We start from the raw sequence: 16,236 nt of genomic DNA on the forward strand, positions 1-16,236 counted from the left end.
TTTTTTCCGACTCCCGAGAATATCGATATAACAAGACTTTACTGTATATTTCAAAATGTGCAGCTAATGCCATGTTGTGGAGTTACTGGGCTACATGGCGGTCGAGTGCTTAGTGCACAGGCCTCACAGCTAGGAGACCAGAGTTCAAATCCACTCTTGGGCCATCTCTGTGTGGCGTTTGCATTTTCTCCCCATGCATGCGTGGGTTTTCTCCGGGTACTCCGGTTTCCTCCCACATTCCAAAAACATGCTAGGTTAATTAGCGACTCCAAATTGTCCATAGGTATGAATGTGAGTGTGAATGGTTGTTTGTCTATATGTGCCCTGTGATTGGCTGGCAACCCGTCCAGGGTGAATGAATGAATGAATGGCTCCCGAGAATATCGATATAACAAGACTTTACTGTATATTTCAAAATGTGCAGCTAATGCCATGTTGTGGAGTTAACAAAATTAGGGGGGTTTCCTACAGCCACAGCAGTTAAAAATGTTTGAATGGTTATTTGCGTTTGTGCATCACTCAAGCTTAGAGGCGTTAATTGTAGCATTTATGGTAAATTAGCTCATACATCCAATTTAGTGTGAATATTAGGATTATAGTTCAACTCATGACTGAGAAATATAGAGAAATATAAATATTAACCTCACCTCTCCGTCCTTGGATTCCAGTCGCAGCTCATTCCTGCAGATGGCTTGGATGTCTCCGGCTTCGGCCAGGATCTGGATGCCTTTGGGGGCCTCCATTAGTAGAGAGCGAGTGGGCGACTCCAGCCTGGAGGACAAAACAAAACAAAAAAAAACCAAAACAACAGCAACTCATCAGCGTTTGGGTAGATCTTCAAAAAAGCAATACGCCTTTGTAGGATACCACCAACTTTTTACAACGATGACATTCGGATGCTACACGTATAACAAGCTATCCGTCATTTTGACATTTGCAGACTGGCGGTGACTTGTATCCCCGTGCCGTAACAACATCAACCGCAGCAACGCTGGCTGTTTGGGCAGATATTTTGCCGACTTATTCTGGTTTGTTTACAAACTGATTAGCAGTCTGTGCAGCTTACCAAATTAAAACATGAATCTTCTTTGCGTAACCCCGTTGCGCTCTCTGCCGCGCCCCCTTTTGAGTCGCATTAATTACAATGATTAATTCAAGACACACTTAACTTGTTTGATTTTCAGTTCAACTTGTTTTTTTTTTCTGTTTATTTTAGTGTGTTTTGCATGTTGTATTATTAGCATTCTGGCTGGATGGACAACATCAAGTGTTTAATATTGTCAACTAATATTCACAATGGTTAGCTTATTTTTACACTTGAATGACTTCCCCTCCACTCATACATTCATCATCTTCGGAGGTTGGATTGCGGGTGCAGGAGCCTCCAAAGCCAGCCACTTCCTGTCTACTCGACCCTCCCAGCCACGGAACACATCCTTCACCGCACCACATAAGGAGCCTATCCCAGCTGTCATAGTGAACATAGTGGAAAAAAAAGTTTCTCCTCCCATATTGTGTGGAAGTGGTAGATTTGTTTTCTTTTTCCAACTCGGCAGGACTCTAAAAACTGTTTTTAGGTGACAAAAATGGTTTTTTAGAGAGGCGGGGTACACCCTGGACTGGTCGCCAGCCAATCACAGGGCACATATAGACAAACAACCATTCACACTCACATTCATACCTATGGACAATTTGGAGTCGCTAATTAACCTAGCATGTTTTTTGAATGTGGTCGAAAACCAGAGTACCCGGAGAAAACTCCACACAGAGATGGCCGAGGGTGGAATTGAACCCTGGTCTCCTAGCTGTGAGGTCTGCACGCTAACCACTAGACCGCCGTGCCGCCTCACATAAGGGTTATTATCTTAATTCATTCATTTTCTACCGCTTTTTTCCTCACGAGGGTCGCGGGGGTGCTGGAGCCTATCCCAGCTGTCTTCGGGCGACAGGCGGGGTACACCCTGGACTGGTCGCCAGCCAATCACAGGGCTTATATAGACAAACAACCATTCACACTCACATTCATACCTATGGACAATTTGGAGTCGCTAATTAACCTAGCATGTTTTTGGAATGTGGGAGGAAACCGGAGTACCCGGAGAAAACCCACGCATGCACGGGGAGAACATGCAAACTCCACATAGAGATGGCCGAGGGTGGAATTGAACCCTGGTCTCCTAGCTGTGAGGTCTGCACGCTAACACTGTGCTGCCTCACATAAGGGTTATTATCTTAATTTTTTTTTAAATAATGTGACAGGGACGTCTTTATTTGTGGTTAAGAGTTAAGACTGAAGAACGGATGTTTTATTTTTACCCGTCAATGCCGATGAGAAGTGTCGATACTGAAGTCATTGATGTTAGCGTCTTACTCTGTGTATCAAAATCATCTATTAGGATTCTCTCTAACCACCGGAGAGAAAACAAAGCAAAAAAAAAAAAAACGATTAGCGCCAGCGGAGTTGAGAAGTGTTGTGTCATGACATTTAGTGAGCTTTGACACGACTTTAATCTGAAGAACAAGAGAGAAAATTGATCCGGTGTTAAGTGCAGGGTTGAATACTGAGAAGTCTCTTTTCCTCATCATTTCCCCTTTTTGCACATGAAAGCAACATTTTAGGAGTATTTTGTTGTTTTTTTTTTTGTTTTTTTTTGTTTTTTTTTCTAATTTCCCCTCTACGATCAATAAGGTTTGTGTTTCTTCCTGGCAACACATCATATCTCCAGCTTGAATCAAAGGTTAATAACTTGCTATGCTTCCTGCTCGTATCTTCGCCTTTGGGAAAACAAAAATAAAAAGAAACAAACGGAAATGATTGGACGTCTCCGACATGATAGAAATTGCCAAGCCATCTTGCATTCTGTGTCCTTGGCGGTGTCCTCAAATGAGCCGTGCTGTGCTGCGAACACAATGCTCGGAACGCCGAGCTTATAAATATATAAGCGGGAGGAGAGTCAAAACGGGGCCGTGCGGCGAAAATCACAGGTTAAATGGCAATCTCGGTCGCTCCGTAACTTGGCTGATTGCTTCAATGGGCTTTGGTGAACACGGCTGAGTGGACAAAGAACACGGTGTCATCTCTATCGCTGGGAGAAGACTAGTAGAAAGGGAGAGAGGTAATCGTAGATGACCACAATGTATCCCAGTGGACGTGAGGAAGTGAAATGATGAACTTTTTATTCATTCATTCATTTTCTACCGCTTGTAGAATTTTTGTACTGCGTGTAAATCCTGGACTGGTCACCAGCCAATCACAGGGCACATATAGACAAACAACCATTCACACTCACATTCATACCTACGGACAATTTGGAGTCGCTAATTAACCTAGCATGTTTTTGGAATGTGGGAGGACATCCACACAGCCTGATATCAGCAAATATGATTATACTGTGAAATTTAAAAAAATATAGGTGCATGCTTTAGTGACTTTTTTGAGACCATGTTAACACCGGTTAGCTTATTTTTACACTTCAATGACCAAATGTGACAATGTTAAAAATGTGCCCTCGGGGGCAACTCATTGCACTTTTATTGTTTATTAGCGAAATAATAAAAATATATACATTATTTTTCACATAAAATTGCAACTTTTATTCTTGTTACAATGCTACATTTTTATGAAAAAAATTATTCTTGTAAAATTACAGCTAACTTTTTCTGCAAATTAATTTAAAAAAATTACAATTATTTGTTTTATTTATTGCTCATAATATTATGGAAAAAAAATTAATTGAATATTACAACATCCATCCATCCATTTTCCATACTGCTTATCCTCACTGGGTTCGGGTTATTTTTTTTCTCATAACATTACGTTATTCTCTTAAAATTATAATTTTTTCTTTTAGATTTTATTTTCTGATAATTTGGGGGGAAATTTTGCAATTTTTGCTGTTGTTTTTTTTCAAAGTTTTCAAAGTGGTTAGCATGTAGGCCACACAGTCAGGAGATCTGGAAGACCTGGGTTGGAATCTCCGCTTGGGCATCTCTATGTGGAGTTTGCATGTTCTCCTTGTGCATGCGTGGATTTTCTCTGGTTTTCTCCCACATTTCAAAAACATGCATGCATCTTGCCCAAAGACAGCTGGGATAGGCTCCACTATAGTGAGGATAAGCAGCTGGATGGATGAATGGGCTGCAAATGGCCCCCAGGCTACACTTTGGACACCCCTGACCTACAAGTTAATTAAGTAAGTTTCATTACCCATTGCAATTTGACTTCTTGATTCGATTTCTATTATTTTCTAAGGAAAAGGTTCCAAAAGTGAACACATCAGACCAGATACGTACACCAGGATGTGATTCAACCCTGAAAGTATTGCAACAGCACACTTAAAAAGTGCGTTTGATGACTTTAAGCCCCTGCCGGAGTTCTACTTTGAGCGCTTTTTGTGTTTCTGGGGGAGTTTTGATCATATATATAAAGCATCCATAAGGGAGGACTCCCGGGACAATCATCACAGGATGGGCGTGAGTCTATCAAAGTGTCACTGACGGGTGAAACAACAAACAGTAACAAAAAAAAAAACCTACTTCCTTTATGGCCTCCCGCCTTGCCGTACCACTGTCACTTTCTACCATATTGCCTCATAAATACTGCTTTTATCGTTGCCGGAGATTGGCATCAATCACCACGCGCCCACGCTGCCATTTTAACTTCCACAAAGTCGCTACTCTGATGCAAGGACACACTCTCGCCACGCAGACGGATGACTGCTTGTAAAAGTGACAGCTGGGAAAAGATACCTGTGTGTTTAATATGATATTAGCGTCAAAATAGGATTTGAATAGCGGATGGCTAGGTGCAGACATGCTTGGGAGATTTGAGGGACTGTCGATGCATGTCGGCGCTGACGCGATGGGAGGGCTTTGCAAAATAATAAGTCTTTCTGACATGAAAAGGCAGCCGCCGCCGCCGCCGCAACTCTGAAATAATAGATATTTGTCATTTTTTTTTCTATTCCCTCGCCATTCTTTCCTGACGCTTTCATCTTCTTTTCTCTCAAGCTCATTGCCTTCGTCTGCTCTTCACGTCTCCAGCTATGTTCTTCTTGGACTTTCTTTTCATTGTACCGCTATAAAGATCTATTTTTTTTTTTTTTTTGGAAAAGAAGTCATGCGGAGCAACCACAGCAAAGACCTCGGCTCTGAAGCTGTCTTGTTTGTACACACGACATGTGCGGAAAGCCTTCAAGACCACAACCGATGTTAAAAGCGCAGACAGAAAAATATGCACTGGCTTCAACAAATCCCGAATCATATTCCACCACGCTTCCATGTAGGGAGGGATGATCCCATCAGGGTTTCATGATGCCGATTTGGGAAAATTATCATAATGACGGGCGGCACGGTGTCTAGTGGTTAGCGCGCAGACCTCACAGCTAGGAGACCAGGGTTCAATTCTGTGTGGAGTTTGCATGTTCTCCCCGTGCATGCGTGGGTTTTCTCCGGGTACTCCGGTTTCCTCCCACATTCCAAAAACATGCTAGGTTAATTAGCGACTCCAAATTGTCCATAGGTATGAATGTGAGTGTGAATGGTTGTTTGTCTATATGTGCCCTGTGATTGGCTGGCCACCAGTCCAGGGTGTACCCCGCCTCTCGCCCGAAGACAGCTGGGATAGGCTCCAGCACCCCCGCGATCCTCGTGAGGAAAAAGCGGTCGAAAATGAATGAATGAATGAATGAATGTCATAATGACAACAAGATAGGAAAAGTTAGCATGTACCAAATGACTGATAAACCGCTTGTGGCTTCCCAGTGGGACAAAAACAAGCTACCCACTAACCGCATTGTTTGTTTGTTTTAAAAACAAAACACCACTGTGGTAAAAAAAAAAGTCACATTTGGAGTCTGAAGAGACAGGCAGAGGCCGTAAACCAAAGATGGAAGTATAGCGGAATAATCAAACATGCTAGCATCGATTAGCGAGACGCGTCATCGTGTTAGCAAACCTACGTGAGATGTAAAACATTAACATTTCCTGTTAATGTCACGATAAATAAACTTCTTCCCGGAGTCCGTTCATAATGTTCCTGCATTTGTACTTAGTTGAGCGGTTAGCATGCAGGCCTCACAGCTAGGAAACCCGAGTTCAATTCCACTTTCGGCCATCTCTGTGTGGAGTTTGCATTATTTTCCCGTGCATGCGTGGGTTTTCTCCGGGTACTCCGGTTTCCTCCCACATTCCAAAAACATGCTAGGTTTTCCTTAGAAAATAATAGAAATCAAATCAAGAAGTCAAACTGCAATGGTGATTTTTTTAATTGATGAAACTTACTTAATTAACTCCTAGGTCAGGGGTTTCCAAAGTGTGGCATTGGGGTCATTTGCGGCCCATTCATCCATCCACTTATTTTCTATGCCTCTTATCCTCACTATAGTGGAGCCTATCCCAGCTGTCTTTGGGCAAGATGCATGCATGATTTTGGAATGTGGGAGGAAACCAGAGAAAACTTTGAAAACAATAGCAAAAATTTAAAAATTTCCCCCCAAATTATCAGAAGATAAAAGATCTAAAAGAAAAAAAATATAATTTTAAGAAAATAACGTCATCTTATGAGGGGAAAAAAAAATCACAAAAACACCACTTCTCGCCCAAAGTCAGCTGGGATAGGCTCCGGCATACCCCCGAACCTAGTGAGGATAAGCGGTATGGAAAATGGATGTATGGATGGATGGACATTGGAATATTCAATTCAATTATAATTTATTTTTCCATAATATTATGAGTAATAAATAAAACTAAATTAATAAAGAATAATTTTTTAAAATAAAAATGTAGCATTGTAACGAGAATAAAAGTCACAATTTTATGTGAAAAAACTCATAATGTCATAAGGAAAATTCATGTAGCTAATAAACGACAAAAGTGCAATGAGTTGTCCCGGAGGGCACATTTTTAACATTGTCACATTGAAGTGTAAAAATAAGCTAACCGGTGTTAACGTAGTCTGAAAAATGTCACTAAAGTACGCATCTATATTTTTCAAGTTTTTAAATTTCACACTATAATCATATTTGCTGATCCCAGGCTGTGTGGATGTCCTCCCACATTCCAAAAACATGCTAGGTTAATTGGCGACTCCAAATTGTCCATACGTATGAATGTGAGTGTGAATGGTTGTTTGTCTATATGTGCCCTGTGATTGGCTGGCGACTAGTCCAGGGTGTATCCCGCCTCTCTAAAAACCCTTTTTGTCACCTAAAACAGTTTTGAGAGTCCTGCTGAGTTGGAAAAAGAAAAAAAGAATCTACCACTTCCACACAATATGGGAGGAGAAACTTTTTTTCACTATGTTGTATGTATGAACGTGAGTGTGACGCTGGGATAGGCTCCAGCACCCCTCGCGACCCTCGTGAGGATAAGCGGTAGAAAATGAATGAATGTACTCATTTCCTGTCTTTCCATGAACACAGTCCAATTCCGACTTGACTGTCATCACATGTGACAGCAAAGAGTCCACGCTGTCATCTGTCCTTGCCTGCGCTCACTCCTTAAAAAAACACCCCCAGTTAATAGTAGTCCTCAAACCCCAGACAAGCCACCCCTGACTTGTTAAGAGTGATGTATCTTACTGCAGGCCGTGGATGTGTATGCATCATTAACGATGAAGAAGAAGACACTTAGCGTGTCCTGCTCTTTGGCTTCCTAAATCACTTTAACGCATGTTTAAGGTGGGATTGATGTGTGCGATATTAACAGGAGGACTAACCGCAACTCTTTGAACGGCTCGGCTCTAACGTGCGGTGTTTCCACAGACTTGCTGAAAACGGCTCCTTCGGCCCCTGGAAAAAAAAAGAAAAAGAGACACAATGTTTCAGCAGCAGGGCCTTAAAAAAACAGCAGAGCGCTCTTGTCAAATAGAGGATCTATGACTTGTGACAGTGGTTCTCAACTGGCTTGGCTTGGGGACCCGCTATTACCCCTGTAGTACCTGTGTTTTCTCCATTAGGATATTGTAGCATGCAGAGGTTACCCAGCATACCTTGCGGCTTATAAATGTGGATATCTTTGCATGTAATTTCTTGTGTAAGCATGATTATTTTGATACTCATATAGTCCGTGTGGTGCAGTTGCATTGTGTGTTTCTTTTGTGTTGACTTGTGGTTTGGAATGTTCTCCCGATACATTTGTGGGTACTGTACGGGTATTCCGGCTGTCTCCCACATTCCAAAAATATGCACATGGGTCTAAAGTGTCCATAGGTGTGAATGCGAATGTGTATGTGCCCCAGCAAAACCGATAGACAGCTGGGATAGGTTCCAGCATAACAAATAATGAATTTAAATGCATTTTAATAATATAAAGATTTTGACTATTAGTTCATATAGTAGTCTCCTTTCAGTGGAACATGACACCAACATTTTTACTCATGAACCAACGATTAGGAAGATCTGTGATGAGCATTTTTGCAATTTATTGTTAAAAATGGCTGCACAGTGGAAAAGTGGTTAGCACACAGGCCTCACAGCTAGGAGACCCGAGTTCAATTCCATCCTCGGCCATCTCTGTGTGGAGTTTGCATGTTCTCCCCGTGCATGCGTGGGTTTTCTCCGGGTACTCCGGTTTCCTCCCACATTCCAAAAACATGCTAGGTTAATTAGCGACTCCAAATTGTCCATAGGTATGAATGTGAGTGTGAATGGTTGTTTGTCTATATGTGCCCTGTGATTGGCTGGTCACCAGTCCAGGGTGTATCCGGCCTCTCACTGCAAGACAGCTGGGATAGGCTCCAGCAACCCCAGCGACCCTCGTGAGGAAAAGCGGTAGAAAATGAATGAATGAATGAATGATAAATAATTTGATATTTTTTATTGATTTGTTTTTATTTTTTATTGTTTTTTTTTATTTTTAAAAAAAAATATCTGACAAATTTCATATAATAGAGCAAAAGCAGGATAATAAGCAAGCCAATAAGCAGGCTAATACTAGCCTACTACTACTAGTAGTAGTGGACTCCAAATTGTCCATAGGTATGAATGTGAGTGTGAATGGTTGTTTGTCTATATGTGCCCTGTGATTGGCTGGCCACCAGTCCAGGCCCAAAAGACAGCTGGGATAGGCTCCAGCACCCCCACTCGCGACCCAAATGAATGAATAAATGTATAGTTAAAAACAGCAGAGCACTCTTGTCATACTTTGATTAGCATGATTTTCCCGTGATTCTTCATACCTGCTGAATCGCTTTTGTTGAATATGTAAAACCCATCGTGAGTCAACCTGGGATCTTGCAAGGATTACGCGGATATAAGAAACATTTAATTGTAATGCAGAGCCATGAAAGGAAGTCTCTTTAAGTCTTTTAAAATCAAACAGCGACGTAACGTTTTTCATTCCGCCCCTCTCAACCTGTCAGGGGGTATAAGAAGTAGTTCCATACTCAAAAGTACTGCTTCTATTTATTGGTCTTTTATTTAACCACAATTGTTCTCAAGGTGATGTAACTTTATCAGAAAGTACACATGTGGAAAAGGAAGTTACTCCACTCTTTGCAAAGCGGTTTCATCACTGCGTTTCGGGAAAGTAAAAGGAACAAGCGCTCTACTTTTCTAAATGTGAGCATTAAGTGTTCAGGCAAGCGTAAAAAACAAAAAAAACACAACAAAACAGACGGGTTGCAAAAAGAAAGTAGCTCATAAAAGCTGTGGTTACATTTAAATGGCGGCTGTTGTGAAGTGAGATAAAACACAAGCCTCACTTTAGAAAGCTCAGGTCTCCCCAGAGACGAACCAGAACAAGCAGCTCTGCGCTTCTGGGTGTCATCTGCCTCAACGTGATATGACGAAGTATGAAAACCCTGTTACTCTTGACACCATTTTAATATCACCGCGTGCTATTTTTAGGACAGGTTCTTGACACTGAAAATGCTTCATTCATTCATTCATTCATTTTCTACTGCTTTTTCCTCACGGGGGTGCTGGAGCCTATCCCAGCTGTCTTCGGGCGAGAGGCGGGGTACACCCTGGACTGGTCGTCAGCCAGCCAATCACAGGGCACATATAGACAAACAACCATTCACACTCACATTCATACCTATGGACAATTTGGAGTCGCTAATTAACCTAGCATGTTTTTGGAATGTGGGAGGAAACCGGATACCCGGAGAAAACCCACACATGCACGGAGAGAACATGCAAACTCCACACATAAATGGCCGAGGGTGGAATTGAACCCTGGTCTCCTAGCTGTGACGTCAGCGCGCTAACCACTAGACCACCGTGCCGCCCTGAAAATGCTCCATTCATTCATTTTCTACCGCTTTTCCTCACAAGGGTCGCGGGGGTGCTGGAGCCTATCCCAGCTGTCTTCGGGCGAGAGGCGGGGTACACCCTGGACTGGTGGCCAGCCAATCACAGGGCACATATAGACAAACAACCATTCACACTCACATTCATACCTATGGACAATTTGGAGTCGCTAATTAACCTAGCATGTTTTTGGAATGTGGGAGGAAACCGGAGTACCCGGGGAAAACCCACCAATTGAACCCTGGTCTCCTAGCTGTGAGGTCAGCGCGCCAACCACTAGTCCGCCGTGCCGCCCTGAAAATGCTCCAATTAGCCAATTTTTTTCAATTAACAGTCATAAGAGTGAGTGGGGGCGGCACGGCGGTTGAGTGGTTAGCGCGCAGACCTCACAGCTAGGAGACCAGGGTTCAATTCCACCCTCGGCCATCTCTGTGTGGAGTTTGCATGTTCTCCCCGGCTAGGTTAATTGACCAATCCAAATTGTCCATAGGTATGAATGTGAGTGTGAATGGTTGTTTGTCTATATGTGCCCTGTGATTGGCTGGCGACCAGTCCAGGGTGTACCCCACCTCTCGCCTCCCGAAGACAGCTGGGATAGGCTCCAGCACCCCCGCGACCCTCGTGAGGAAAAAGCGGTAGAAAATGAATGAATGAATGAATGAAGAGCGAGTGGTCGCTGCGGTTTCTGCCAGCTGTGGCTGTAGGCAACCTCCTCCATGCATAAGATGGCAGTAGCTGTACTTGAAGTATCAGGCAGTCATTGTCGTTTACAATAAACTCACCAACCATGTTGGTTTGCCTCCTCTGCGTCGCTCTCGGACCGACTCTAATGAGATGATAACTGACCATCCATTAGCATTTCATGCTAATGTGTAATCTAAGACCCCCGCCCTCCCTTCTCAACCCCGGGCTGTGTTAGTTCAAGACCCTCATCAGCTCAACAACCACCTTCATCCTGGCTCAGCTAAAGAAAGAAGAAACGCTAGAGAACCAGACGCCATGCCGTGCCTTTTTTAGACACAAATTTATGTCATTTTCATTCCAAATGGAAGAAAAAGCACCATGACCAGATGGATGCGGACAATTTCTCGCCATCGGACCACCTGCAGCAGGACAAATGCGCCATGCTTTCCAACTAATGGCAGCAATTGAGGCAACCCATTAAGAAAAGTATCATTTCGGGAGAAGAAAAAAAAAAAACCCAGCATTGATATTTCAAGTGAATTGCATCCTTCGCCTTAATGCTGCCATTTGGGAACGTGTCACCCGCAAAAAATCACTTCACGTTTGTTCCGTGAACAACATAATTCTGCGAATGTCTTTGACATTTTTGCCTTTTTTTTAACTCAGGTGCAAAACTGTTTTTAAATTGGCACATTGTGATCGTTTGGTATCCCGTTGTTGATGGATATATTAGACCAGACAAAAGTAGGTCAGTTTTGATTCATATTTGCTGGTAATACATGAACGTCTTGTGTCTTCTATATCAGTGATTTTCAACCTTTTTTTGAGCCACGGCATGTTTTTTACATTGGAAAAATCTTGTGGCACACCACTAACCAAAAATGTTACAAAATGTCACCGCGATTTAATTATTTGACAACGTAAATATTGTGATATTAATAACGATGTGAAAAAGACGACTCCCAGCACTGCGTGTTATTATTATCCATCTTGGATCACACACCCAACACCAAATCTCATAATACTTATTTACACAAGTCGCCCCTTGTTTATTGCGGTTTTAACCTTTTATTAGAGCCCTCTACACATGAAATAACACCCCTATAGTCACATTTATACTCATATTACCAGATATAGGTGATATAATTAAAGGAAATAAGCCATTTTAGGCCAAGGATAATTATTACTTCATATGCATTATTTTTTTTTTTACTTAAAATAGGCTGTAATTTTTGAGAGAGTGAGAACACGATGTTTGAGTGTACTATGGTATCTTAGGCTGATTAATTTGACAACCTTAAATACGAACGTCACACAAAGTAACCCGTTTGCCCTGTAAGCCTTCCTTTAACCACCATTTTCCTTATTCTACCATGAATGGCCCAACTATGGATCAACAAAACAACTTAAAAGTGGCTAAACAGCCTCCAAATTGCAGGATAAATATTATGGTTATAAATCTTCCATCTCTATTTTTCTATTTGTCTCTATCCAAAACCCGGGCCTCATCCACATAAAATTCACACTACCCATTTATCCTGCTGCATGTTTCATAAGATTCTGATTAATTCAGGTAGTGGGCGAATAAAAACCGGTGGGAGGAACCGAGGAGGATGAAAAGGGAGGTTGAGGAAAGAGGGACTTATGTATAATGAGGGATGAAACGATGATGAAGGAGGAAAACACAAGCACAAAAAAAAAAAAATAAAAATAAAACACAACCAATGAAATCATCTCAAGAGAGGAGGTGTGATATTTTTTTGCTGGGTAGCAGCAGAAGCGGAAATTAGACCCCGGAATGAGTTTTATAGATCCTCTGATGCAGGCTCCTAGGTTACATGTTTACGAGACAAAGAGACGAGGGAGAGGAAGGGGCGGCGTGACCGGGCGCCATGTAAGCGGAGCTAGTCTGCATTGATCGTCATCGACGGCGCCACAGATGACGACTGATTACGCCGCAGTTAAGATGCGCTGGAGAGGAACGATGCAACACGCCTCTGGGACAGGCGATAGCTAAAACTATACCGATGGTCATCTGTCCCGATGGTGATCTATTTTTGATCTATTTCTATCACTCGTGGTCCCCGCCAAACATTATGACGTTTCCAATTTGTGTTATTTTTTCCTATAATATGCCAAGAGCCACTAAAGAATAAGCCAAATGGTCCCTGGGCCGCACTTTTGACACCCTTTCTTTTATAGCTCTGCATGGCATGACGTCGACTCTGTGGGCTCTCATCGACTATTTAGCTTGTTAGCTTCCCTTTTGCGAGTGAATGACGGTAATTAAAGAGAAAACGAGTGTTTCTGCCGCTGAAACCCGTCAATGTGTCAACGCCAAGTCAGGAGATCTAAAACCAGAGAAGAAGAAATCACAGAAGTAACGTTTTTTTTTTTTAAGGTACGCAACAAAATCTGGCTTTGACGTGCATTATCTGCTCTATATTCATCAAACAGTCATCTAACAGTCAAAAAATCTGAATGGCACAAAACGTCCCGAGGAGCTCTTAAGAACGAATCTCCATGAAGCTCGTCTACTAAGTTGGCTGCCAGCACTCCCAAACTATTTCATGAGCGTTATTATGCACAAAGAGTGTGTGTGTGGGTGAATTAAAATGAGTTTAAACACACACACACTCATACACACACACACACACGTTCCAGCGCTAATCAGCTCACCCGAGCACTCTTCAAGTCGACGTCCCCGCCAGGCTTATTTGCAGAGGGATATCAAACGTCCTGCTCGCTATCATTCTTTCCAATTAGAGGCTCAGGACTTCATGGCTGCAGGCTTAAAACACTCTGACATCGACAGACGGACGGACAGAAAAGCGAGCGCTTTCACGGTTGAGGTCGTTTTTTTTTTTGTCCAACCGTCTGTCTCTCCATCGCCTTTCAGGTGACCGTTCAGTTCATTCATTTGTCGTGCAAGACTCAGTATTACTTTTTCCGTGTTGGCACTATAAGGTTAGCACATCAGGAACTGACCCAGAAAACAATAGGAAGCCGGTTAGTCACCCACTAGATGGATTTATATTCTTTATAGTTTATATTTAACTCAGAAAGAGGGATTAAAGCAGCTGCAAGGAACGCTACGTGTACTTTATCCATTTTTAGAATACATCTACACTGTAACTAGTCAATAGATACAACAACGTTGCAACACCAGCGTAGCTTTGTGAGCTAAAGTGCTACAACAATAACAACATCAGCAAAAAACACAATCAAATTCACAGCTCCCATGTCTGCAGCTGACTGATGGATAATTGGCAGAGTTATAACCTGTATTTTAAGATGTGTAGCGAAGCCTGATTTCACTCATGAAGTTCACATGCACTCATTCTTCGATTATCACGGTTAACTCATTCACTACCAAAGACGTATTTAGTATATGTCTTTTATGTTTGTTTTTTTTTTTGATGCATGAGAGGTGATGATGCAACTCCACCGTAGAAGAGACCATGTTTAATGTAGTATTATTCATTCATTCATTCATTCATTTTCTACCGCTTATCCTCACAAGGGTCGCAGGGGGTGCTGGAGCCTATCCCAGCTGTCTTTCGGGCAAAAGGCGGGGTACACCCTGGACTGGTCGCCAGCCAATCACAGGGCACATATAGACAAACAACCATTCACACTCACATTCATACCTATGGACAATTTGGAGTCGCTAATTAACCTAGCATGTTTTTGGAATGTGGGAGGAAACCGGAGTACCCGGAGAAAACCCACGCATGCACGGGGAGAACATGCAAACTCCACACAGAGATGGCCAACGGTGGAATTGAACTCAGGTCTCCTAGCTGTGAGGTCTGCGCGCTAACCACAAGACTGCCGTGCAGCCCTGATGCAGTTTTATGCTCCATTAAAAAATATATATATATTTAAAAAAGTGCATGGGCGGCATGGCGTTCGAGTGGTTAGCGCACAGACCTCACAGCTAGGAGACCAGGGTTCAATTCCCACATTCCAAAAACATGCTAGGTTAATTGGCGACTCCAAATTGTCCATAGGTATAAATGTGAGTGTGAATGGTTGTTTGTCTATATGTGCCCTGTGATTGGCTGTCGACCAGTCCAGGGTGTACCCCGCCTCTCGCCCGAAGACAGCTGGGATAGACTCCAGCACCCCTCGCGACCCTCTTGAGCAAAAAAGCGGTAGAAAATGAATGAATGAATGAAAAAGTGCATTTTATAAGAACTCGACCTGCATCTCTGCCATTGTAATCCACAAGGCCAGCAACCCAGGAAGTGAAAATGACAGAACACAATATCTGGGTGCCTTGAAAAATCAGTCAAAATAAGTCAATTTCTCTGAAGTAGGATTCCTTATAATTTAGGCAAAAATACATACAATTTACTTCAATATGTGTAAATATTGATTTTTCAACCAATAATAATAGAATAATAGGCCATATTCAACAACAAAACAGCATGATTTATGATTTATGTATATATTAATTTTCAGAAATGCTTTACTGCATATCCTGACTACGGTCAGGGGATGCTGGAGCCTATCCCAGCTGTCTTCAAGCGAGAGGCGGGGTACACCCTGGACTGGTGGCCAGCCAATCACAGGGCACATATAGACAAACAACCATTCACACTCACATTCATACCTATGGACAATTTGGAGTCGCTAATTAACCTAGCATGTTTTTGGAATGTGGGAGGAAACCGGAGTACCCAATCACAGGGCACATATAGACAACCATTCCCACCACATGATTTATGTATGTATGATGTATGTTATTTTGTACGGGTGATGTAATCACACATCTCTTCCTCATTCCCTGAGAAAGGAACAAAACAAAGCGGAGTATCTCTTATGTTTGTCCAACTATGTAAACGTGTCAAAAACTTCTTCCCCATTTGAATGTAAGAGACATCCTTTAATTTCCTGTCCCGGCCCAAAAGCACATCTCGCCAATCGGTGTTCATCACTCTACCGTCTGTCGACACGCTGTTGTTGCTGCGTGATATAAGCCAAGATGAATGATTTATATTCACATCCAGTCGTACAAACTATCAGGAGCTTGTCCCGTCTCTCCGTATCGCAAACCGCGCCCGCTCCAAAGAAGAGCTGTTTGCAATTGGAGCGTTCCATCAGCAGGAGGCCAAAGTCACTTACTTCTTGCTTGTTTACCTCGCATTTCCGATCAATTCAATTCCATCCTTTTTATCGCAGCGTGCTAATGCAGCGGTGACACGCTGTTTGACAGGCTAAACTCGCTGATGAGATGCACAATTGCCACCTTTCATGAAAAAAAAAAAAAAAAAAAAACATTGAGAGGAGAAAG

The 16,236-nt window shown here is 42.5% G+C and overlaps 2 protein-coding genes across 4 annotated transcripts in view; one reads left to right on the forward strand and one right to left on the reverse strand.

Moving 5' to 3' along the window:
- Positions 1–16,236, forward strand: part of LOC131138124 (uncharacterized) — an 80,172-nt gene that overhangs the window by 32,529 nt on the left and 31,407 nt on the right. The window lies entirely within an intron of this gene.
- sgcd (sarcoglycan, delta (dystrophin-associated glycoprotein)) overlaps positions 1–16,236 on the reverse strand; it is a 168,392-nt gene that overhangs the window by 8,435 nt on the left and 143,721 nt on the right. For all 3 annotated transcript variants that reach the window (XM_058086773.2, XM_058086772.2, XM_058086771.2), the window contains exons 6-7: positions 7,718–7,790; positions 648–771 (exon numbers count right to left, since the gene is read on the reverse strand). In XM_058086773.2, coding sequence (XP_057942756.2) covers positions 648–771; positions 7,718–7,790 — 197 coding nt within the window. The remainder of the gene's footprint in view (positions 1–647; positions 772–7,717; positions 7,791–16,236) is intronic.

The sequence above is a fragment of the Doryrhamphus excisus genome, linkage group LG21 (genome assembly GCF_037039965.1).
Source record: "Doryrhamphus excisus strain RoL-2023G ecotype Guam linkage group LG21, RoL_Dexc_Guam_v1.1, whole genome shotgun sequence".
Classification (NCBI taxonomy): Eukaryota; Metazoa; Chordata; class Actinopteri; order Syngnathiformes; family Syngnathidae; genus Doryrhamphus; species Doryrhamphus excisus.